The sequence below is a fragment of the Symphalangus syndactylus genome, chromosome 1 (assembly GCF_028878055.3).
Source record: "Symphalangus syndactylus isolate Jambi chromosome 1, NHGRI_mSymSyn1-v2.1_pri, whole genome shotgun sequence".
Classification (NCBI taxonomy): Eukaryota; Metazoa; Chordata; class Mammalia; order Primates; family Hylobatidae; genus Symphalangus; species Symphalangus syndactylus.
In genome coordinates this window covers 88,838,108-88,860,057 of record NC_072423.2, presented here as the reverse complement: position 1 = coordinate 88,860,057, position 21,950 = coordinate 88,838,108, and the positions used below count along the sequence as shown (strand labels likewise).

At 40.6% G+C, this 21,950-nt stretch overlaps 1 protein-coding gene across 3 annotated transcripts; it reads right to left on the bottom strand.

Moving 5' to 3' along the window:
* Positions 1 to 168: 168 nt before the first annotated feature.
* On the bottom strand, positions 169 to 20,504 carry MS4A7 (membrane spanning 4-domains A7). Of its 3 annotated transcripts, none has more exons than XM_063631190.1 (7): positions 20,365 to 20,504; positions 13,111 to 13,270; positions 11,182 to 11,316; positions 9,354 to 9,410; positions 6,515 to 6,721; positions 3,326 to 3,427; positions 169 to 1,162 (listed from the first exon to the last, which is right to left on the bottom strand). In XM_063631190.1, exons 2-7 carry the CDS (start codon positions 13,255 to 13,257, stop codon positions 1,148 to 1,150), a joined length of 663 nt encoding a protein of 220 aa, XP_063487260.1. In that variant the 5' UTR covers positions 13,258 to 13,270; positions 20,365 to 20,504; the 3' UTR covers positions 169 to 1,147. The 3 variants fall into 3 exon arrangements, with proteins under 3 accessions (XP_063487260.1, XP_055130613.1, XP_055130775.1); XM_055274638.1 differs by having other exon boundaries at positions 169 to 2,325; positions 20,365 to 20,500; XM_055274800.1 differs by lacking the exon at positions 11,182 to 11,316 and having other exon boundaries at positions 169 to 2,325; positions 20,365 to 20,500.
* Between the last annotated feature and the right edge of the window lie 1,446 nt (positions 20,505 to 21,950).

Genomic DNA, 21,950 nt, shown 5'->3' with positions numbered 1-21,950 from the left:
GGGAAGGGGCAAACTCAACTTGACCTGTCTCCAAAATCTATGTTTTTTAAACTCAACCACGCTTCTGCCCTCCTTTGAAAGGAGTTTCTCGCTTTTACTTGATGAATTTTCTAACTTACTGTTTAACCATATTCCTCTGTATTATAAAAATCAGTAGATAACTTTGAATTTCAATTTTTTTCCATCTTTATTGAGGTATATTTGACAAATAAAAATTATATATATTTAGGGTGTACCACATGTTTTGATATACATATACATTCCAAAATGATTACCACAATCCAGCTAATTAACATATCCATCACCTCACATAATTATCTCTTTTCTTTTTTTGTAGTGAGAACATTTAAGAACATTTAACAATTCTTTGCATTTTCAAATTAAATAAAAAAAAAATCAGTAGTAAAGATGCTATAGGACCAGATGGAGTTGCCCTTTTATAATAGAGAATATTTTAGCTTCATAAAGTTAAGCAAAACTAATGATAGTCAAATCCTTCCTGGTTTGAACTACAAAAATACTAATTAAAACAACAGAAACTGCCTTTAGAAATTTTGCTTCCCATATTGATCCTTTGAATTTCTAAATTTGTTACAATTTTAACTATGAGATCATGAAGGTAAATTGTTTCATAAAACTAAAACCAATGTATACACATAATAACTTGAGTATTTCCTGGTTTGTAGCGACCATGGAGAGCAGGGTATCTCAAAATTAGCACTGATGGCATTTGGACTCAATAATTCTTTGTTGTAGAAAGTTATAAGATATATATTTTTTAAACTATGCTACTCTTCATTTATTTAGGAAACCTCATATGCATAGAGAGTGCAAAGTTAAACTGCAGCCACACTGGAATTTCCATAATTGCCCAAGAAATTGAGTTTCATGCAGAGGCTCACACAGAACATATTACACAAAGAACAGACAAGATAATTGCAGCAATGACTGGGAAGAAGGAATATGCCCATGTGGTACAAAGTGCAGGGATGATTATCTGAATTACAAAACTGTGCTATAGATCAAAATAGAGCTAATACCCAAATAGACATTATTCTTTTCAGTGTGAGCAACATTTGGCTCCAAGCTAGAAGCAGAAAACATGCCAGTCAGAGATTATCTGTAACTTGTTAAGACTAAGATGTCTTCATTGATTCCTACCCTGAAATGACAGAAGGGAACATAGTTTATGTGCCAACGACTAAATATTCTTTTTTATTTTATTTTATTCTATTCATTTATTTAAAATAAATGGATTCAAAGACTATATATGGTCTATTTTTATTTTTATTTATTTTATTTATTTTGAGATGGAGTTTTGTTCTTGTAGGCCAGGCTGGAGTGCAATGGTGCAGTCTCCACTCACTGCAACCTCCCCCTCCCGGTTTCAAGTGATTCTTCTGCCTCAGCCTCCCAAGTAGCTGGAACTACAGGTGCACACCACCATGCCTGGCTGAGTTTTTGTATTTTTAGTAGAGATGGGGTTTCACCTTGTTGGCCAGGCTGGTCTCAAACTCCTGACCTCGGGTGATCCACCCACCTCGGCCTCCCAAAGTGCTGGGATTACAGGCGTGAGCCACCGCGCCCAGCCAAGAAGGCCGTTTTTAAACAATAGAACGAGCACCACTGGTTGGTGCCACAGGATTGCAGAGATTTGGGTTTACACGGTAAGATTCATGGGAGGCAGGGACATGCTTGCTGTGTGTTCAGAGGTAATCCTGAGCACTTGAGAAGATCTCTTTGCTGCCTTCCACCTAATGGCTCATGAAAAAGGGCCCAGTAGATCTGTTTCTCAGAGAGTGTCCAGGGCAGAGTAGTTTAATTATATATAGTCTTTAATTTTTAATTAAAGTTTTCTTACAATCCCTAATATGTAATATTTAAGCAATATGAGTGTGAAAATAATACAGAAACAGCCTGCAGAGTCACACGACTTACCAAATTCACACTAGCATGAGTGCACATTTTCCCTTCTGTGTATCACCTTCTGCTCAGTTTACCCAAAGCAGTTTATAAAGTTTATGACCATCTTGGAAGACTGGCTGATAATATTTTACTGACTTGGGCTTTGAGGAAATTATTTTCAAGAGAAATTAAATGACGACTCATAGTAAACAAATACAAAACAAAAGTTTTTTTTTTTTTTAATTTATTTCACAGTATCTAAAATGGCAGAGATTTCAGGAAAGTCTAATCACACTTGACCATGAGTGTTGGGTTGCTTTTCCTTCCTCTGAGGCCAAGAGTTACTTATATCCAAGACTGTGAAGAACTCTTTTTGACCTGTTGAATATGATCTTGTGACTGGGTCAAGGAAAATGAACTCTAGAAAATACATAATTGGTTAGAATTTTTAAACTTTGATTTTGGAGATGAAAAAAATAACTCATAATACCTTTTCCCCAAGTTTTGTGTAGTACTAGTTCTTCCAACTTTGCCATAATATGTAATTGCAGCAATATTAATTAAAAATAATGCCATTCTCCAGTCTACTAATTATTTTACTATTTTAAATAGGATCATAGTTAAATCATAATTCATCCAAATTCTATAAACATTTCTTTTGTTGTTGTAGCCTTTAGGGGAAATGAAAATATTTTAAAATTGTGACATCAAGAGCTAAGGTGATATAAGGAAGAGCACAAGGAAGCATAAACAGGACAGAGACATTCTAGTAAAGTCTCATCACATTAACAAGGAAACTTGGCTAGGGAGACTCTCTCAGGAGGCAGGTGGCTGTGTTCCTGATAAAAGTGATGGGATACACGTTCTCATTCTCAGCCCAATAGTCTGTATCATTCATTTTCTATGTAATTTTATCCAAGCCTTGGTTCTTTCATGAGGGGTTGGGCTATGTGATTTCTAAAGCCAACTAGCTTCATATTAAGCAATTCTCTAACTGGTCTGCTTCCCAGTAGACACCAGCTGATCCCAGATGACCAGAGTGTCCTCCGGAAGGAGCCCATTTATATAAACTGTTTTTTGTTTTTTTTTTTTTTGAGACTGAGTCTCACTCTGTCACCCAGGCTGCAGTGCAGTTGCAGCTCACTGCAACCTCCACCTCTTGGGTTCAAGCAATTCTCCTGCCTCAGCCTCCCAACTAGCTGGGACTACAGGCGTGTGCCACTGCACCCGGCTAGTTTTTTGTATTTTTAGTAGAGATGGGGTTTCAGTTTTAAACTCATTTTTTTTATTATAAAAGTGGCCTTCCACATGCACCTCATGAACAATAATTGATTGTTCTTTTTGCCACTTTTTGAGCCTGGATTATTGTAGCCTGGACCTGAGACACAGCAGGTATCATGTGACATGTCAGCATACTCACCCCAGGGTTGTTGGAGTAGAGCTGTTTCCACCAAAAGACAGAACTGTATGCAGCTAATAAGAGCTCCAGCACAGTGAAGACGAGCATCACCACTAGGACACCCTGCAAATCAGGACATGAATGGCTGGTACCCAACACAAGCTAGCCCTTGTGCCTAACTAAGAGGAGACAGGGTGATGAGGCTCCAGCAATGCAGAGAAAAGGGGACAGGGAAAATTGCTTAATCCTCTTTTCTGCTTTCTCTTTCAGACTTCTTAATAGATGAAGGGAAATAAGCAGCAACTGCATCATCTCAGAACTTTGGTATCCCACCTAATGATAGATGAGAGTAATCTGCCACTTATCTCTGGTTGCTTTTATTATTTTCTTTTTGACTATGGTGTTTCTATTGTCATGATGATATTTCTAGGTGCGTATTTGATTCTGTGTATCCTGCAGTGGTCTCAGTGCATTCCTTCAATCTGAAATCTCGTGTTTTTATTAAATTCTAAAAAATTTCTAGTTATTTACTTTTGCATACACTCTTTTATAATCTCTTATTGGGACTCCTATTAGATATGTATTGAACCTCTCCACTTCCCTGCATCCATCATGCCTTTTAGGCTTTCATCCATCTTTTCCAAACACACATAATGTGTTGTGTTCTGTGTGATTTAATCAAATCTAAATTCCATTTCACTCTTTGTTTCCTTGAATATATTGAATCTGCTGTTTAACTGATCTGCTCAGTTTTTAATTTCAAAGAAAATTTTCATTTCCAATTATGTGATTTAATTTTTTTCTCAAATGCACATATCTTTTTTTTTCTTTACTGTCCTTTTTTTTTAATTTTGGTTTTTTTTTTTTTTTTTTTTTTTTTTTTTAGACAGGGTCTCATTCTGTCACCCAGTCTGGAGTACAATGGTGTGATCTCAGCTCACTGCAACCTCTGCCTCCCCAGTCCAAGCTATTCCCCTGCCACAGCCTCCCAGGTAGCTAGGATTACAGGCATGCACCACCATCCCTGGCTGATTTTTGTATTTTTAGTAGAGACGGCGTTTCACCATGTTGGCCAGGCTGGTCTCAAAGTCCTGGCCTCAGGTGATCCACCCGCCTCAGACTCCCAATGTGCTGGGATTACAGGTGTGAGCCACCATACCTGGCCTGGTTTCTATTACTTTTTAAACATCTTTAATGATTTAAAATGTATTTTCATAATAGCCTTCTTCAAATTATTATGTTATCTCCAATTCTTGAGCTTCTGACTTTCATGTTTCCCCATTTGCTGCTGCTACTCATTTTTTTGTGCTGTTGTTATGTTTCTCATAATATTTTGGTTATTAGATAACTTAAGTGTGTAGACAGTGGTGGTGGTAGGGTTCTTTAATAGGAAGGCATCTTATAAGTTGGGTTTATGGACATCTTCTTAGATAGTAGTTTTAGATTTGATTCTGCTAGAACCTTAGAAGTTTCACATATCTTGTAGCAGTTTTTAACTTAATCCCTTTATTTGAGGTTCCCCTATTTTATGTAATTATGAATTCAGATGGCACACTTGCACAGAGCTTAGTGAGCTGATGGAAGATTTTCTTGAAACTTCTTGGGATGTTGGGCAGAATTTTCTTTATATTATTTTCACAAATTGAGTAAATATTCAGTCTCAGCTTTCAATATTTTTGCAGGGTACTCAATATGAGCTTTATGGCTCTGCCCAATGCCAAATCTTGTCATGGATGTTAAAACCGTGTGATCCTAGCCTCTAACACCAATATTCCTATTCAGACTTCCTTGTTTTTTTGGCCTCAGCTCTTGTATGATGATTTGGCTTTAGGATCCTTCTTAGCTTCTGGAAACTAAGACATCTTTCTTCCTTGATTTGTTTTTCCTTCTGCCTTCCCTTCCTTTCTTCTTCTAACCTTGGCAATATATTTTTTAATTTTTAAAATTTCGTTACTTTTGTTCAGGTAATTGCTGTGTTAATTAACAAAGAGTAGGCCTTTGGAGTCTGCTTAGGTTGCTATGTTGCAACTACTCTGATATCGTAGGAAGTTCTTTTGGACTCCAGTTGTCTCAGAATGGGAGGCAGTTTGAGGTAATGAAATTCATTTTCTTTAAATTAAACCCCCAATATGCCTCTCCCACCCCCACTGCTTTACCAGATGTCTGTCCTGCACCAGGATGACACTATGTACTGGGTTTCCTCCAGACGGGTCTCTGTGCTTTTCCACTTCCTCAAGCTCCTGAACCAAAGGGGTTGCTTTTGACAATCTCTGGGTCACATGAGCAGACCCACAGGAGTGCAAAAGCTTGCACACATTTTCTGAGATTTGTGAGATAGATGGGTCCAAGGGAATAAGAAATACTACCTTGGGTTCCCTGTGCTCTAACTAGGAGGATTCATAGAGGAAGAAGTCTTTCTTCTTAAAAGGCCACTGGTTTATGGTTTTAACACCATGATACTATATTTATAGGATTGAATAAGCAAGGCTTGTCACCACGAACAGGTAGTGATCATCAAGTTTGGGAGAAAGGTGCCAAGAAAATGCTGCCCAGAGAGGTCAACATTTTTTCTAGAAGTCAAATCCATGATAGGCTGTCTCCCTTCCCACCACTCTCTGTCAGCCCTGTTAGACCAAAGTACAAAATAACTATGTATTTGGACTTAAGGTTCGAGTTTTCTGCCTAACATAATGTAGCATACAGGCTCGCATTTGAAGATTAACTTAAACACCATAACAGCCTCTGCTAGTCCTCAATTCACTGATGATCAGAAGACAAGCATCTTTAAGGGGTAGGGGCATCCAACCCCTGGAAAAGAACCCAAAAGAGATAATCCCAAATTAAAATATAATTCAAATGAAGAAAATTTCTGCCTGTGATGAGTAGGAAGAATATTTCTGCCTGTGATGAGTACAACAAAGGTTGTACTTTAAGAGTTAAACCCATTGAGGTTGGAGTGTTTCTGATAAGAAAGACCAGGGGATAGACTCCCTACTGTCCTTCTTGATTTCCTCCTTTGACTTTCTATAGTACATCCCCCACACCATGCGGTCAGCAGACAGGCCCCTTCCAACCACAAGTTTTTGTTTATTTCTGTCTGTCTCCAGGCATTCGGACCGACCGACCAGAGACTGCCAGAAAAGCAGAGATTATGCAAAGGGGAGACACAGAGATTTCACATGACAGGATATTCAATCTGAAACTACTCACTGTTAAACTGACATTGGCCAGGAGACAATCTTTGATTTCATATATTGGATAATAGTACTCCGAATAAGGCAATGAGGATAGATAATCCATTTCTGAGCCACAATGTTGAGAGGCAGTCCTCAGGGCTACCATGCTGTCAGCAAGGAGGAAGAGGCCTGCCCCTGCAGTAACAGAACTCACTGCATTTGAGGTCAAGCTGCTCAGGTCCTGGAAGAGAAACTCTGCATTGGGTTCTCATCACAGAATCAGCACGTGACACTATTAGTCCTCTGTCCATTGTACTGCAATGGTGCTTCCTTGGGTCTGTTTCCTTCCTGTTTCCTTGTGTGGGCACAAACTGTGTTTTATTCATCTTTGTATCTCTTGTCACTATTTAGTTAATCATGTGATATAATTAGTAAATGCTTATTGAATAAGAAAATGCATGGATAATTCCTCCTTAGGAAGAGGGGTTCTTGCCCCTTGACTCTCTATGGCACTCAAGATAGAGACAGTGCTGCTCAGGTCACTGCCAACATCTCCCATGACTTCCTCAATAGCGTTAGAATCATTCTGTTGCCTTAAGGGCTTCTAGAATATGGACTTTGGTCCCCTCTGGTAAACTGAATCCATGATTTTGATTTACATAAAAGAGCAGCTTCAGAGAAAAGGTGGAGGCAAACTGGAAAAGTTGGAAAACCTATCTATAGGTCTATGGGAACATAAAATAGACTTTCAATTGACAAGCAATTGATCTTGAATTGACAATCAATATTTGTTCAATATGACAAGCGTATGCCTTCGATTTTCCTAAGTGACAGGGCATGAGGCAGAGGCACATGGGCTTAGACCTTGTGCTTCTCTCTCCACCCATTCACAAACAGAAATATTATCAGTCTCTAGCCACTTTTCTCACAAACCTTGGAGGGAGAAAGGGAGGAAGCAGCTATAAAGCCTTTGCTTCTCTCCATAGCAGACTTTCTCTCTTGCCTGCCACACACCCACAGAGGTGATTTAGGGAAAAGCCACATCCTGACTCAAGAAGATCCAGGGCCTGGCTAGGCACAGATGAGGACACATGGATGGTGCATGAGGCTGGTATATGCTCCTGATGATTGAAGCTGCAGTCTAGAACCCAGGATTATGGAAGAGGGTTTTGAAGAGTTCACAGCATTCACTGGTTGGAGTCATAGTTCTGGACTTAGAATCTGAAAACCTCTCCTCCTATCCTAGCTCTGTCACTGACCCATCTGTCACTGACCCATCTGTCACTGATCCTTCTGTGTGCTTGAGCAAGTCCTTCTTACTCTGGGCTTAAGTTATCTCTTTTATAAAATGTGGAAGATGAATCTTCTGATCTCAGAAGTGGCTTCCCAAATGCACTGAATACACAGAAAGGGAAATCTATGCTTGGACTTGACAACAATGTGGGCTCCACAAGTGGGACAAAGAACAACATGTGGGCTCCATTGCTCATATGGTAGCTTTGGGCAAAGATACTGCCCACTGGGACTACTTTTCCTTCAAAGACTCAGCACATGAATCCGTGTTGCTATAGAGCAGGAGTAGAAAAGGGCAGGACAACCATCCTTCCCAACATACATGGTCTTCCAATGATGCTTAAACAGAGAGGAGCATGTGCTGGAAACCTCACACAGAGCCTGGCACATCAGTGTCTTTGCTAGTGAATCTTCATGCTACAGGAGAATCCTTTCTCCTAAAATGTAGAAGAGGAGTTGGGAAATGGTGTGGTGAATGTGGTTCTCATAGGCCTGATCCACCTGTAGGTAGGTATTCCAACTTCTTCAGTTTGCTTCTGTCTTTTCTCTGAAGCTGCTCCTTTAAGTAAGAAGACATACATTGGGTTTCTAGGGAGGGACCAAAGGTCATATTCTAGAAGCACTCAGGGCAATATAATAATTCTAAAGTTGTTGAGGAAGCCAGGGGGATGTTGGCAGTGGCATGAGTGGTATTGTCTTTGAGTTTGGTGCTGCAATCAGTGCTGATAGTGCAGACATCCCCCTCACCTCTACTCCATCACCCTTATTTTCTCCCACCTTACTTTAAACTGATTTTTTTTTTCGAACATCCAATTATCAAGCATGGGTCTTTGGATGGAAATAATCTCCTCCAGCCTGGAAAAAGATGGCAACACCCTCTTCTGACAGAGGAATGAATGCCTCTCCACGTGATATTTGACTGAATGAGGTTTATTTCAGTTGCTTAAATAGTAGAAATTTGAAAATACATCATGGACTTCTTTCAACTTGTTACCATGGTCACAGAGTAGGGTAAACCAGTTATCCTGGTTTGCCTGGGAAGTAAGGGGTTTCCCAGGATATAGGCTTTCTGGGTTAAAACTGAGACAGTCCTGGGAAAACCAAGACAATTGGTCACTCTGACACTGAAGGGCTAGAATTTGTGTGAAGTCCCAACTCTATGAATGGGGACATTTGGCATCAAAAAGAACCCCAGGAGGCAGGTTTTATAGAAAAAAGGATCTGTAGGCTCTCTCTGGGATGCGTGGCTACCTTATTCAAGGTCAAGGTTACAAGCTGTAAAGAGTCCATGGTACATTTAAAAATGTACACTTTTTAAATAACTGAGGTAAACCTTCTCCAAGCTTGGAATAGAATCCAGGAGCACCATTTTGTAGAAGAAAGAGCACTGATCTAGAAGGCAAGAAATTTGGGCTCTACTCTTGGTTCTATCAATGGGACAGCCAGGAAAATCTGGGCTTCCTAGCCTGTTCTAAGTTTTATCTCCCTAAATTGTAAAATAGGGATTTTTAAACTGGAAGAATTAACTCTGACGTTCCTTCAATTCCAACCAGCTGAGATTTGATGGTCCTTATACTTACAAAGGGCTTAGTTGATTGTTTTCCAGAGATAATTGAGAGGGATCCAGTAATGCCAAACTGCTCAGAAAAGAGAAAAATGGATCAGTTCAGTTGTCTTGTGGAAATGTGCCCACCACGTCACTGTCAATCACTCAGTCAAAAAGTGATGTTCTCACTCATAGGTGGGAATTGAACAATGAGACCACATGGACACAGGAAGGGGAACATCACACACCAGGGCCTGTTGTGGGATGGGGGGAGGGGGGAGGGACAGCATTAGGAGATATACCTAATGTTAAATGACGAGTTACTGGGTGCAGCACACCGACATGGCACATGTATGCATATGTAACAAACCTGCATGTTGTGCACATGTACCCTAAAACTTAGAGTATAATAATAAAAAAATAAAAATTACATATCATTTCCAAACCAAAAAAAAAAAGTGATGTTGGAAAACTTTTAGGGAGAGAATATTGCAGAAATCATGTGGATGTATATTGCTAGAGAGGCCTAATTCCCACCTGATATAAGAATGTCTATATTGACTTTGAATGACATGCAGATGAACAGAGGGGTTGGATTTGTTTTAGTGGAAATCGCTAGGAACCGAGAAGGCCTGGAGAAAAGGTGTACATGGGAAGGAGAAGAGTGTTACTAAATTACAGAGTTGAAAGAGAGGAGGTTGAGATGGACCAATGACTTGAATGGACAGAGAGATTGGAACAGCCAACAGAAGCACTCAGGAAAGAGGCTCTGATGGGACAAGGTGCAGAAACACGTGGACTGGAAGTTATTGGTGTGTGTTGCTTGAGTCAGAATGGGAGTTGAGGAAAGTGGGAAGAGCAGGCTCAGACATGAAGTCTTTATCATAAAGCCCCAGAAATCAGTATTTAATCTCAGTGGTATTAAAGATCCAGCTGGCAGAGGAAGGGTATTCTGAGAAGCTGAAAATTTGCTTAAGTGTGTGGCTTGGATATTGAATAATCACAGGCAAAGAGGGTCCAGTATGAGCTAATGCTAGCTTCTCTAAGGAGATGTGGGGCCCACAACCACTGGTTGTAGGAGAAGTCAAGGACAAATTGTGCTCTAGGGCAGGAGCAGGGCCTCCTTACATGACTGCACAGTTTGTGGTCACACAGGGACTGTATCCACACAGAAGTGGTACCTTAGTACAGTTCATCTGCCCAGAATATTTGCTTTTTATCCTTTGTACAAAATGCTACGTGGAGAAAAAATAACCCTTTGTGGGAAGTGTGAGTCTTCCCTGGCCACTCTCTGAAAAACAGATCTACTGGGCCCTTTTTCATGAGCCATTAGGTGGAAGGCAGCAAAGAGAGTTTCTCAAGTGCTCAGGGTTACCTCTGGACACACAGCAAGCATGTCCCTTCCTCCCATGAATCTTACCCTTGTTAATCCAAATCTCTGCAAACCTGTGGCATCAACCAGTGGTACTCGTTTTATTGTTTAAAAATGGCCTTCTCACTCTCTACCTGAAAAGTTACTTATTCTTACAATGGAGGGAATCCAATGGCCTCATCGAAGCCTCAAAGAGGGATATGGAAAAGCATCCACTTTTCTAGAGGTATGCTGTAATGCCAGGTAAGAAATTCTGTGCTGGTATACTCGTTGTATTACCATTCCCTCTTGCCCCCTGCTCTGCAGGAAGACAGATTAAGTCTCTCTGCTGCTCTTCTTGAATAGGGGAAATGTGATGTGGGGCAATGATAGAAGGAAAGTCGAGGCCTCGCCTTCTTTTGCCTCCTGGCCTCTTGGAGTCACTCCACGACTATGCACCTGGTTAGCATTTATAAAGCATGTCCCCTCTTAGAGTCCCCATTCTACTCACACACAGAGCTCCTAAAAATGGGTACCCAGACATCAAAGTGGTGGAAATTGCTGGATTGAAGTGGGAGGGGTAGGGAGCAAAAACCAAGATGGCCCCCAGACTTGAAATCATCAGGCAACACAGGATCTGGACAGTCTACAAGAGAGAAGACAGGAAATCTAGACTGTACTTCAAACAGATAAAAGTGATTATTTGAATGCACATTGTAAGGTATAAGGAGTATAAAGTACATTATAATTTGTTATATTAAAGAGGAAAAATGTTACAAGGAGCCAATCAATATGCTTCTAGAGGAAGTCATATATAGCTAACCTCTTCTTTTCTGATAGGATTATTAAACTAGCAAATCGGAAAGTGATCATACACACATTTTAACATTTTTTGAAAAACATACTTGACAGTTTTTAAATTTATTTTCTTGAAAAGTAGATAAAAAAGTTGTCCAGTGAGGTGGAAATAGAGAGCAAACTTTTCACAGGAGTGTTAATGAAGAGCTTTTTCAGTTGAAATTAGATAGACAGGTCATCTCTTCTGCTGTAATTCATCTTATTTTGTTCATCATTGGATTTTAATAATAATTATTTCGCAAGTGGAAGAACTGAAGTTTAGCTGTTAGCTTGCTCTAAAGCCCATGCTTTTGCTCATAGTTTAATGCACGTGCAATTGAAAGATGATGCAAACATAGGAGAAATAAAAAAAGTCAACCATTCATATCATCAACAGTTATTGAATACCACAACAGGTATGTTGTGTGCCACGCACGAGGGAATGAAGCAAATGAAAATCACTACCATTGGAGAGCTTATATGTGTACTATGTCTTGTCTGTAAAGGTACAGACAAGTTCCATGCAAGGCCCAATAGAGTTAAGAGCAAAGTAGTAGGACATGAGGCTTGTGAAGTACTGGAGGCATGGTGCAAACTACGTAGGGATTTTTAGGCTGTGTTTTACCAACTTTGCTTTTCATTTTGAGCAAAAAAGGAATCCCACTGGATAATTTTGAGCCAACAGAATACATTATCTAACTTTCATTTTTAAAAGGTTACCCTACCTGCTGTACTAAGAATAGATTGTAAAGAAACAGGGCAGGGAGATCCATCTAAATAGGCAGCAAATTGGACCTGGGTATTATAAGAGGGTATTCAAAACCACATGGAGATTAAAGTTCTGGATATGAGGGATGATGATCTGGGACAGTTGGATGTCTTATAGTTACTCATATGAATGGGGAAAAAATGGGTCATGAGATTAGTCTTGATCATCTCATCTCAAAATATTTGAAAAATGAGCTCAAAGTTAATTTAATCATATTGAGTAAAATCCATATGGTTAAATAGAAAATTTTTACTGTACTAATGACAAAATAAGAAAGATTAATTTGTGGCTGGGCACGGTGGCTTATGCCTGTAATGCCAGCACTTTGGGAGGCCAAGGCGGGTGGATCACAAGGTCAGGAGTTCAAGACGAGCCTGGCCAATATGGTGAAACCCCATCTCTACTAAGAATACAAAAATTAGCTGGGCATGGTGGCATGCACCCATAGTCCCAGATACTCGGGAGGCTGAGGCAGAAGAATCACTTGAACCCAGGAGGTGGAGGTTGCAGTGAGCTGTGATCATGCCACTGCACTCCACCCTGGGTGACAAAGGGAGATTCCGTCTCAAAATAAATAAATATATAAATAAATAAAATAAGAAAGACTAACCTGTTAATTGTGAAGCATGCTAGTGAAAAAGATCTAGTGGTTTTAGTTTCTAGAAACTACTGCAGAGGATATAGTCTTCCCTTAAAGCTCCATTTCATGTCCTCATTAGCCTGGACTCAGCCAGAGAAGGGTGAAAGAATTTCCCAGACCCACTGTAGATCTGTAGTCTAGATACATTTACAAAGTGTTTTCTCAATATTCCCCTTATAATGAGGTGGACTTACCCCAAGAACGGTGGTTTCTGTTGGCAGCCCGTTCTGCAGGTAATCTTCGTTTTGGTACATGTGTCCAGGTTTCTCTCTTTGAGGGATAGTGATGCCCTTTGGTGTAAAGCTGTCAAAAACTCCCATGGTTTGGGATTGCAATAGCATGATGCTGATGATGCTGGAAGAGGCATCAAACTCAGTTACTTCCCAAGGTTTGACTTACAGACATAAGCTTCCCAGGGACCATACTTTGTAGGAACTTAAGAAGGTATTTGCCATTATTCCAAGGCTGGTTGTCCTTCAGAAACAAAACATGGGGATCAGTGGAGCATTGGAAAGCGGGCATGTTGGGCACAGTTCATCCATTGTGGTCAAGAAGCATGTCACTGGGAGAGTACTGTACACATTTTGAGGGGTCCCACAATTGAGAGGTGAGCAAATCACATAGAACTTGCTTTGTAGCCCTGAATGTGTCCATCTCCCTCTCCCTCCAATGACCTCTGCTTCCAGCTTCCCTTCCCTATCTCTTGTGTCTCTGCTTCACTTGTGCTACCTTCTCCCACCACATCTTCCAGGATTACACTTTTATGCTACACCCGCACTCATCAGTCTTCTACTCCAGTCTTCATTTTATCTTCATAAAAATGTTGAGGACGAATGCTGTTCCACTTTCCTTTCCCATAGCAAGATGGCCTGTCCCATCCAGAATCTTCCTCCTTGCTTATATTGGCTTTGTAATTAGTAATGTAAACATTTACTTAACTCCTGCTGAATTCCAAGCATTAGACCATTGCAGCTCTAATCCTTATAACAACCCTGTAACTTACATGTTATTAAATCAATTTTGTACATTAGAAACCTGGGGCTAATAAGCTCAAGTGACTTCCATTGAATGAAATAGTCACATAAAGTACTTAGCCTGGCACTTAGAATGTGTTCAATATATGGTAGCAAATATTAACAGCCTGCGTTTACATGACTGGATTGAGACTTATCTGGCTCAGTGGCTTGTGATATTTTTTTCTCTATGCCATGTTAATTCTCCTCCTCTTCCTCTTCCTTCTTTTCTTCCTTCCTAACATTTCCAGTTCCCTTGTAGATTCCAGGAGCAACTCAGCAGCATTGCTGGGCCTCTGTGGTGTCAGCAACAAGGCTCAGCACCTGAAATGTTGCCCAGATTTGTTTTCAGCTCAGCATTCTCCCTACTGAAGGCCAGAGTTTAGTTAAAGGCTTGTGATCCTTGAAAGGTGCTACAGCTCTGCTGCCTGACATTTTGCCTCAATGTGTTGGTGCTTTAGGAATGGTTCCGGCCTCTCTTGGGTGGAGTGAATAACATGTAAAAATTGGAAATGACACCTAGAATCTCTTCCTAGTGAGGGAGATGGAAAAGTGCACTGAGATTGGAGTCCAATGCCTAGGCGTCTAGTTGCACATCTGAGCATATGTCTTGGAGTCCAGTCCTATGTTCAGATCCCATATCCACCAGTTACTGCTAAACTCACCCTGGGCAAGGTATTTTCACCACTTCATAGGTTTGTGATACAGGTTAGATAACATGACACATATAATGGACTCAACATAGGGGGAGGCATGTGATAAACTCCCAAAATATATCAGTTTTATCTAATATTCATTGGAAGCCCAGTTCTGATACTGATGAGCTGGCCGTGGACAGGATACTTTCCCTCATTCATCCCCAATTTCCTTATCTGTAAAATAGGGATAATGACACTATCCTGCAGGACTCTTGTGAGGATTGAATGACATACGTGAGTGCCTTTTGTTGTAACTCTCTGAGTTTTATCAGGTGTTCCATAATAATCAATCCATGTTTGGACCTCCGTTTTATTTCTACTTGTAGATCTGTGCCTTAGTCTAGTTTCTCATGCTGTCCGGGCATGAAGTACTTTATCTGAAGAATTATTAAACCTAAAGTTCTCTTTGTTTAAGGAGATAATTTTCATTTCTTGGAATTTTGAAATCTGGGTAGAAGTGTGGGTAAGGTTACATGTCCTGTGAGGGGAAAAATGTTGAAGCTGAATCCCCGCAGTGGAGCCAGGGTGAGCCTTCCAGCACATCTTTAAAGCCAGAGAAGGAGAAAAAGTCTCAAGTCTCAAGCTTAGAGAAATTCTAGGTTTCAGAATCAAACAGTAGTTCATGGTAAAATGATAATCATTGCTAACACTGATTGGGCATGTACTATGAATGTGGCATTCTCTTAAGAGCTTTGTGACAGTCTCATTTAATCTGCACTCTCAGAGATGGGTGCTGAACTCTGAAGATAATAAAAATGAGGCTTGGAGAGGTGAAATAGCTTGCACAAGATTGCTTATCTAGCAGGTAGTGGAGGCAAGATTTGGGCACAGGCCATCTAACACCAGAGCTCTTCTATATCCCTGTAGGTTTGTGCTTGCCCAGCTAGCTACACCTGATTCTCATCCTCTCTATTGTTCCTCCCCTATTGTTGAAGCACTGGCTGCCACTCATCAGTTCCATATCCTCCCCCAGGGACATTGCTGATCTTAGGGAATATAGGTTGAAGATTCCTATTTCCCAAATTGCTTTCATATTGTAGAAACTTGGCTTTTACCTTGCTCTGTGTGGCTCAATAGCCCAAATATACCAACTAGACTCCTTCCTACTAGCCTTCGTCACCAGCCTCCTGAATTCTGGGTTCCTTTCTTTATTTTTCGAATCTCATACCCAAGGACTGCAGAAAATGCTTGATTCTCAGCCTGAAGCTAGGACTCGAAAGTTTTTTTTTCTTTTTTTATTTTTTTATTATACTTTAGGTTTTAGGGTACATGTGCACAATGTGCAGGTTTGTTACATATGTATCCATGTGCCATGTTGTTTTGCTGCACCCATTAACTCGTCATTTAGCATTAGGTATATCTCCAAATGCTGTCCCTCCCCCCACCCCCTACCCCACAACAGTCCCTGGAGTGTGATGTTCCCCTTCCTGTGTCCATGAGTTCTCATTGTTCAATTCCCACCTATGAGTGAGAACATGCGGTGTTTGGTTTTTTGTCCTTGCGATAGTTTACTGAGAATGATGGTTTCCAGTTTCATCCATGTCCCTACAAAGGACATGAACTCATCATTTTTTATGGCTGCATAGTATTCCATGGTGTATATGTGCCACATTTTCTTAATCCAGTCTATCGTTGTTGGACATTTGGGTTGGTTCCAAGTCTTTGCTATTGTGAATAGTGCCGCAATAAACATACGTGTGCATGTGTCTTTATAGCAGCATGATTTATAGTCCTTTGGGTATATACCCAGTAATGGAATGGCTGGGTCAAATGGTATTTCTAGTTCTAGATCCCTGAGGAATCGCCACACTGACTTCCACAATGGTTGAACTAGTTTACAGTCCCACCAACAGTGTAAAAGTGTTCCTATTTCTCCACATCCTCTCCAGCACCTGTTGTTTCCTGACTTTTTAATGATGGCCATTCTAACTGGTGTGAGATGGTATCTCACTGTGGTTTTGATTTGCATTTCTCTGATGGCCAGTGATGATGAGCATTTTTTCGTGTGTTTTTTGGCTGCATAAATGTCTTCAGTCCAGGACCCGATGGATTCACAGCCGAATTCTACCAGAGGTACAAGGAGGAACTGGTACCATTCCTTCTGAAACTATTCCAATTGATAGAAAAAGAGGGAATCCTCCCTAACACATTTTATGAAGCCAGCATTGTCCTGATACCAAAGCCTGGCAGAGACATAACCAAAAAAGAGAATTTCAGACCAATATCCTTGATGAACATTGATGCAAAAATCCTCAATAAAATACTGGCAAACCGAATCCAGCAGCACATCAAAAAGCTTATACACCATGATCAAGTGGGCTTCATCCCTGGGATGCAAGGCTGGTTCAACATATGCAAATCAATAAATGTAATCCAGCATATAAACAGAACCAAAGACAAAAAGCACATGGTTATCTCAATAGATGCAGAAAAGGCCTTTGACAAAATTCAACAACCCTTCATGCTAAAAACTCTCAATAAATTAGGTATTGATGGGACGTATCTCAAAATTGTAAGAGCTACCTATGACAAACCCACAGCCAATATCATACTGAATGGGCAAAAACTGGAAGCATTCCCTTTGAAAACTGGCACAAGACAGGGATGCCCTCTCTCACCACTCCTATTCAACATAGTGCTGGAAGTTCTGGCCAGAGCAATCAGGCAGGAGAAGGAAATAAAGGGTATTCAATTAGGAAAAGAGGAAGTCAAATTGTCCCTGTTTGCAGATGACATGATTGTATATCTAGAAAACCCCATTGTCTCAGCCCAAAATCTCCTTAAGCTGATTAGCAACTTCAGCAAAGTCTCAGGATACAAAATCAATGTACAAAAATCACAAGCATTCTTGTACACCAATCACAGACAAACAGAGAGCCAAATCATGAGTGAACTCCCATTCACAATTGCTTCAAAGAGAATAAAATACCTAGGAATCCAATTTACAAGGGATATGAAGGACCTCTTCAAGGAGAACTACAAACCACTGCTCAGTGAAATAAAAGAGGATACAAACAAATGGAAGAACATTCCATGCTCATGAGTTGGAAGAATCAATATCGTGAAAATGGCCATACTGCCCAAGGTAATTTATAGATTCAATGCCATCCCCATCAAGCTACCAATGACTTTCTTCACAGAATTGGAAAAAACTACTTTAAAGTTCATATGGAACCAAAAAAGAGCCCGCATCGCCAAGTCAATCCTAAGCCAAAAGAACAAAGCTGGAGGCATCATGCTACCTGACTTCAAACTATACTACAAGGCTACAGTAACCAAAACAGCATGGTACTGGTACCACAACAGAGACATAGATCAATGGAACAGAACAGAGCCCTCAGAAATGATGCCGTATATCTACAACTATCTGATCTTTGACAAACCTGACAAAAACAAGCAATGGGGAAAGGATTCCCTACTTAATAAATGGTGCTGGGAAAACTGGCTAGCCATATGTAGAAAGCTGAAACTGGATCCCTTCCTTACACCTTATACAAAAATTAATTCAAGATGGATTAAAGACTTAAATGTTAGACCTAATACCATTAAAATCCTACAAGAAAACCTAGGCAATACCATTCAGGCCATAGGCGTGGGCAAGGACTTCATGTCTAAAACACCAAAAGCAATGGCAACAAAAGCCAAAATTGACAAATGGGATCTAATTAAACTAAAGAGCTTCTGCACAGCAAAAGAAACAACCATCAGAGTGAACAGTCAACCTACAGAATGGGAGAAAATTTTTGCAACCTACTCATCTGACAAAGGGCTAATATCCAGAATCTACAATGAACTCAAACAAATTTACAAGAAAAAAACAAACAGCCCCATCAAAAAGTGGGCAAAGGACATGAACAGACACTTCTCGAAAGTTTAATTGATACTTTCAGGGTACAGCCTATCTGATACCATGAACATTTATTTTCCTTTGTTATTTCTTAACTGTTTGTTCTGTTTGAAAGAGTGCATAAACTACCACCATTACAAGGGAATACAGTTTGAAGAAGAAAACAAATTAGCTCCTTAACTTTCAACTGCCACCCAATCAGTCTTGTTTCCTACACACATATTCTTTACATTCTCTCTTCCCATCTGTCACTTTGTCTCTCTCCTCTTTATGTATGTTCACAGACATTCACAACTCTGCGGAAATAGTCATTCTATCCATGCCATTTTATACCTGTTCTTTTTGCACTCAGCATTATTCTGTAGACATCTTTGACCAATGAATAGAAATAATAAAAATCCTAAATGTAAAAGCAAATGATAGATTCTGATACATGGCACAACATGGATGAACCTTGAAGACAATATGGCAAGTGAAATAATCCAGTCACAAAAGGACAAATATTGTATGATTCTACTTAACGTGAGGCCCCCTAGAAGAGTCAAATTCACAGAAAGTAGAATGGTGGTTGCTGGGGGCTGGGGGGAGAGGGGAATGGAAAGCTATTGTTTAATGGACACGGAGTTCCAGTTTGGGAAGACAAGAAAGTTCTGGAATTGGGTGGTGGTGATGGTTGCACAATGGTGTGAATGTGCTTAATGCCACTGAACTGTACACCTAAAAATGGTTAAGGCTGGGTGCAGTGGCTCATGCCTGTAATCCTAGCACTTTGGGAGGCTAAGGTGGGCAGATCACCTGAGGTCAGGAATTAAAGACCAGTGTGGCCAACATGGTAAAACCCCATCTCTACTAAGAAAAATACAAAAATTAGCTGGGCACGATGGTGAGTGCCTATAATCCCAGCTACTTAGGAGGCTGAGATGGGAGAATCGCTTGAACCCAGAAGATGGTGGTTGCCGTGAGCTGAGATCATGCCACTGCCCACTAGCCTGGGTGGCTGAGCAAAACTCTTTCTCAATTAAAAAACAAACAAACAAACACACATGGTTAAAAGGCTACAATTATTTTAAGTATATTTTACTACAACAAAAAAGCTAAATGGTATGGTGAAATAAATGGAGGTCTCTAGATTCATTTAACCAATCACATATTCATGACTATTTAGGTGGTTTCTATTTTTTCTTTTTGCCACTATGAACAATGCAATAATGAACATCTTTGCACTTTTGTGATGCCTCCTGCATTTAATTATCTCAGAATGACGCATGGAAGTGGATTTATTACATTTAAATCTATGACACTTAAATTTTGATACACGTTGCTACTTTTAGGAGGAATCCTAGATAACCAAGATTCTTTATGTTTCACGAAAGTCTCCAGACTGATGCTATCATCTCCAAACACCACAGTCTAAGAGGACACTTTGTCCTTCCACATTTGCCTTGTGGAGATAGACTGGAGGGACCCACACCTTTCAAGACAGCTCTAAAATCCGTGCTTTGAAGATAAATCATGACATGGAGGTCAACAGCTCTGCCCAGCAATTTTCTGTATTACAGAATTAGAGTAGGACCATGGGGTTCTAATGCAAGATTTAGTCTAATTGCATAGTATTTGTTGAGAGTAGGCTCTGTGTAAGACTGAGTGACACACCAGGAGAATGCAGAACATTGAGGAAAATCACCTCCATGAGGGAAACCTAAGAATGGTTTTACCCAATTTTCTTATTTGACAGGTGAGTAAACTGAGACCCAAAAAGGGGACTGAGCTGACGCTCCAACTCACACAAGTGGTCAGAATCAGAGACAGGATGATAATCCAATTCCCCGGCTGTCTTTTCAAAAGCACACAATCTTCCCCAAAAGCCATGATCTAAACCAAGGTGCCTACCTGTTCTCGCAGCAGCCTGGTCCTGTGTGCTGTGGCTGGGGGTCAGCTCACCTCTGGGGAGCGCTCAGCTGGAACCTCCCACTGGCTGTTCCTGCCAGAACGATCTTGATGCTCTGCTCCTCAGCCTCTGAGACTTCCTGTCCCTTTCTTAGAGCAGTATTTATGATTACACAGGATGTGAATTTTGCTGTGCTTACAGACAGTTGATATATAAAAAGTGCCTCTGCTTCCTCTTTCTAAATACTGAGGTCTGGAAAAATGACACAAGATAGAAGTGACATATGAGAAAAAGACCTTTGTGCAGACTAGTGATTTGTACGGTCCCAGTTAAAATTCATTTTCCCTACTCCTACACAGAATTATGTAAGTCATCTAGTTTTGCTTAGCCTGAGTTTTCTTGTCTATTAGATGGTGGATGGATAATAATAATTCCACTCTGTGGATGTTGGGAGAATTAAAGAAAAAAATGCAAAGAGTTTACAAAAAGTAGACACTTAATAAATATTGATAATAGTAATGTTAATTTTGAATTTTGGAGAATCTATTCTCTCACTTTCCAGGTTCTTGGTAAGCTGAAAGCAACCTGTGGAAAATTCCGTGTCTCCTTGTTACGTCTTTTGGGTGTTTCCATTCTCCGTCTTTGGCCTCATGCTCAGGGAAGTCCAGGCACATCTTGGGAAAGATGCCAGTGGACTGGAGTCAGAGGCAGAGTCATCAGGCTCCACACAAACTCATATTTAGGGAAGTATTTGTTGTTGAGGGGACATTGTTGCCACTTTCACATCCCTTTTAAGGCTTCTTGTAGACTAGCCATTGTTCAGAAGGGTAGGGTTTAAGATGGCTCTGGGACGTGCAGCAGCTGGCAGCACAACATGCTCCATATACAGTCGCCATTTCCTAAAGGGTGGCAAGGCTGTCCCCTAAGAGAGGAACAAACCTAAGCCTGGGAGATTTAAATAACTCATAAAGTACTTGGAGGGTATTTTAGTCCAGTTCTTCTCCAAATGAGGTGATATTGCTGAAGGAATCAGCCCCCAGTCACATGTCTAGTCTGTGGAAGAGGCAGGAATCTAATTCACATCTCTTGGCACTGAGGTCTGGGCTTGCTTCATGGCAAGAATCTGCCATTTGGTCAACATCTTTTTTTTTTTTTTTGAGATGGAGTTTTTTGCTCTTGTTGCTCAGGCTGGAGTGCAATGGTGCAATCTCAGCTTGCTGTAACCTCCACCTCCCAGGTTCAAGTGATTCTCCTGCCTCAGCCTACCCAGTAGCTGGGACTACAGGTGCCCACCACCACGCCCAGCTAATTTTTGTATTTTTACAGGAGACAGGATTTCACCATGTTGGTCAAGCTGGTCTCGAACTCCTGATCTCAGGTGATCCACCTGCCTTGGCCTCCCAAAGTGCTGGGATTACAGGCGTGAGCCACTGCACCCAGCTTAGTCAACATCTTCATACCCACAACTAGCATTGTCTTTGCTTAAGAAAACTTCCACGATCCAGACCTTCCTCTGGGTCTATGACCTGTTTTGACCAAATTGTCAAAGAACCTTGGTCATTTGGGCTTCTCTCACACTTCTTCTGAT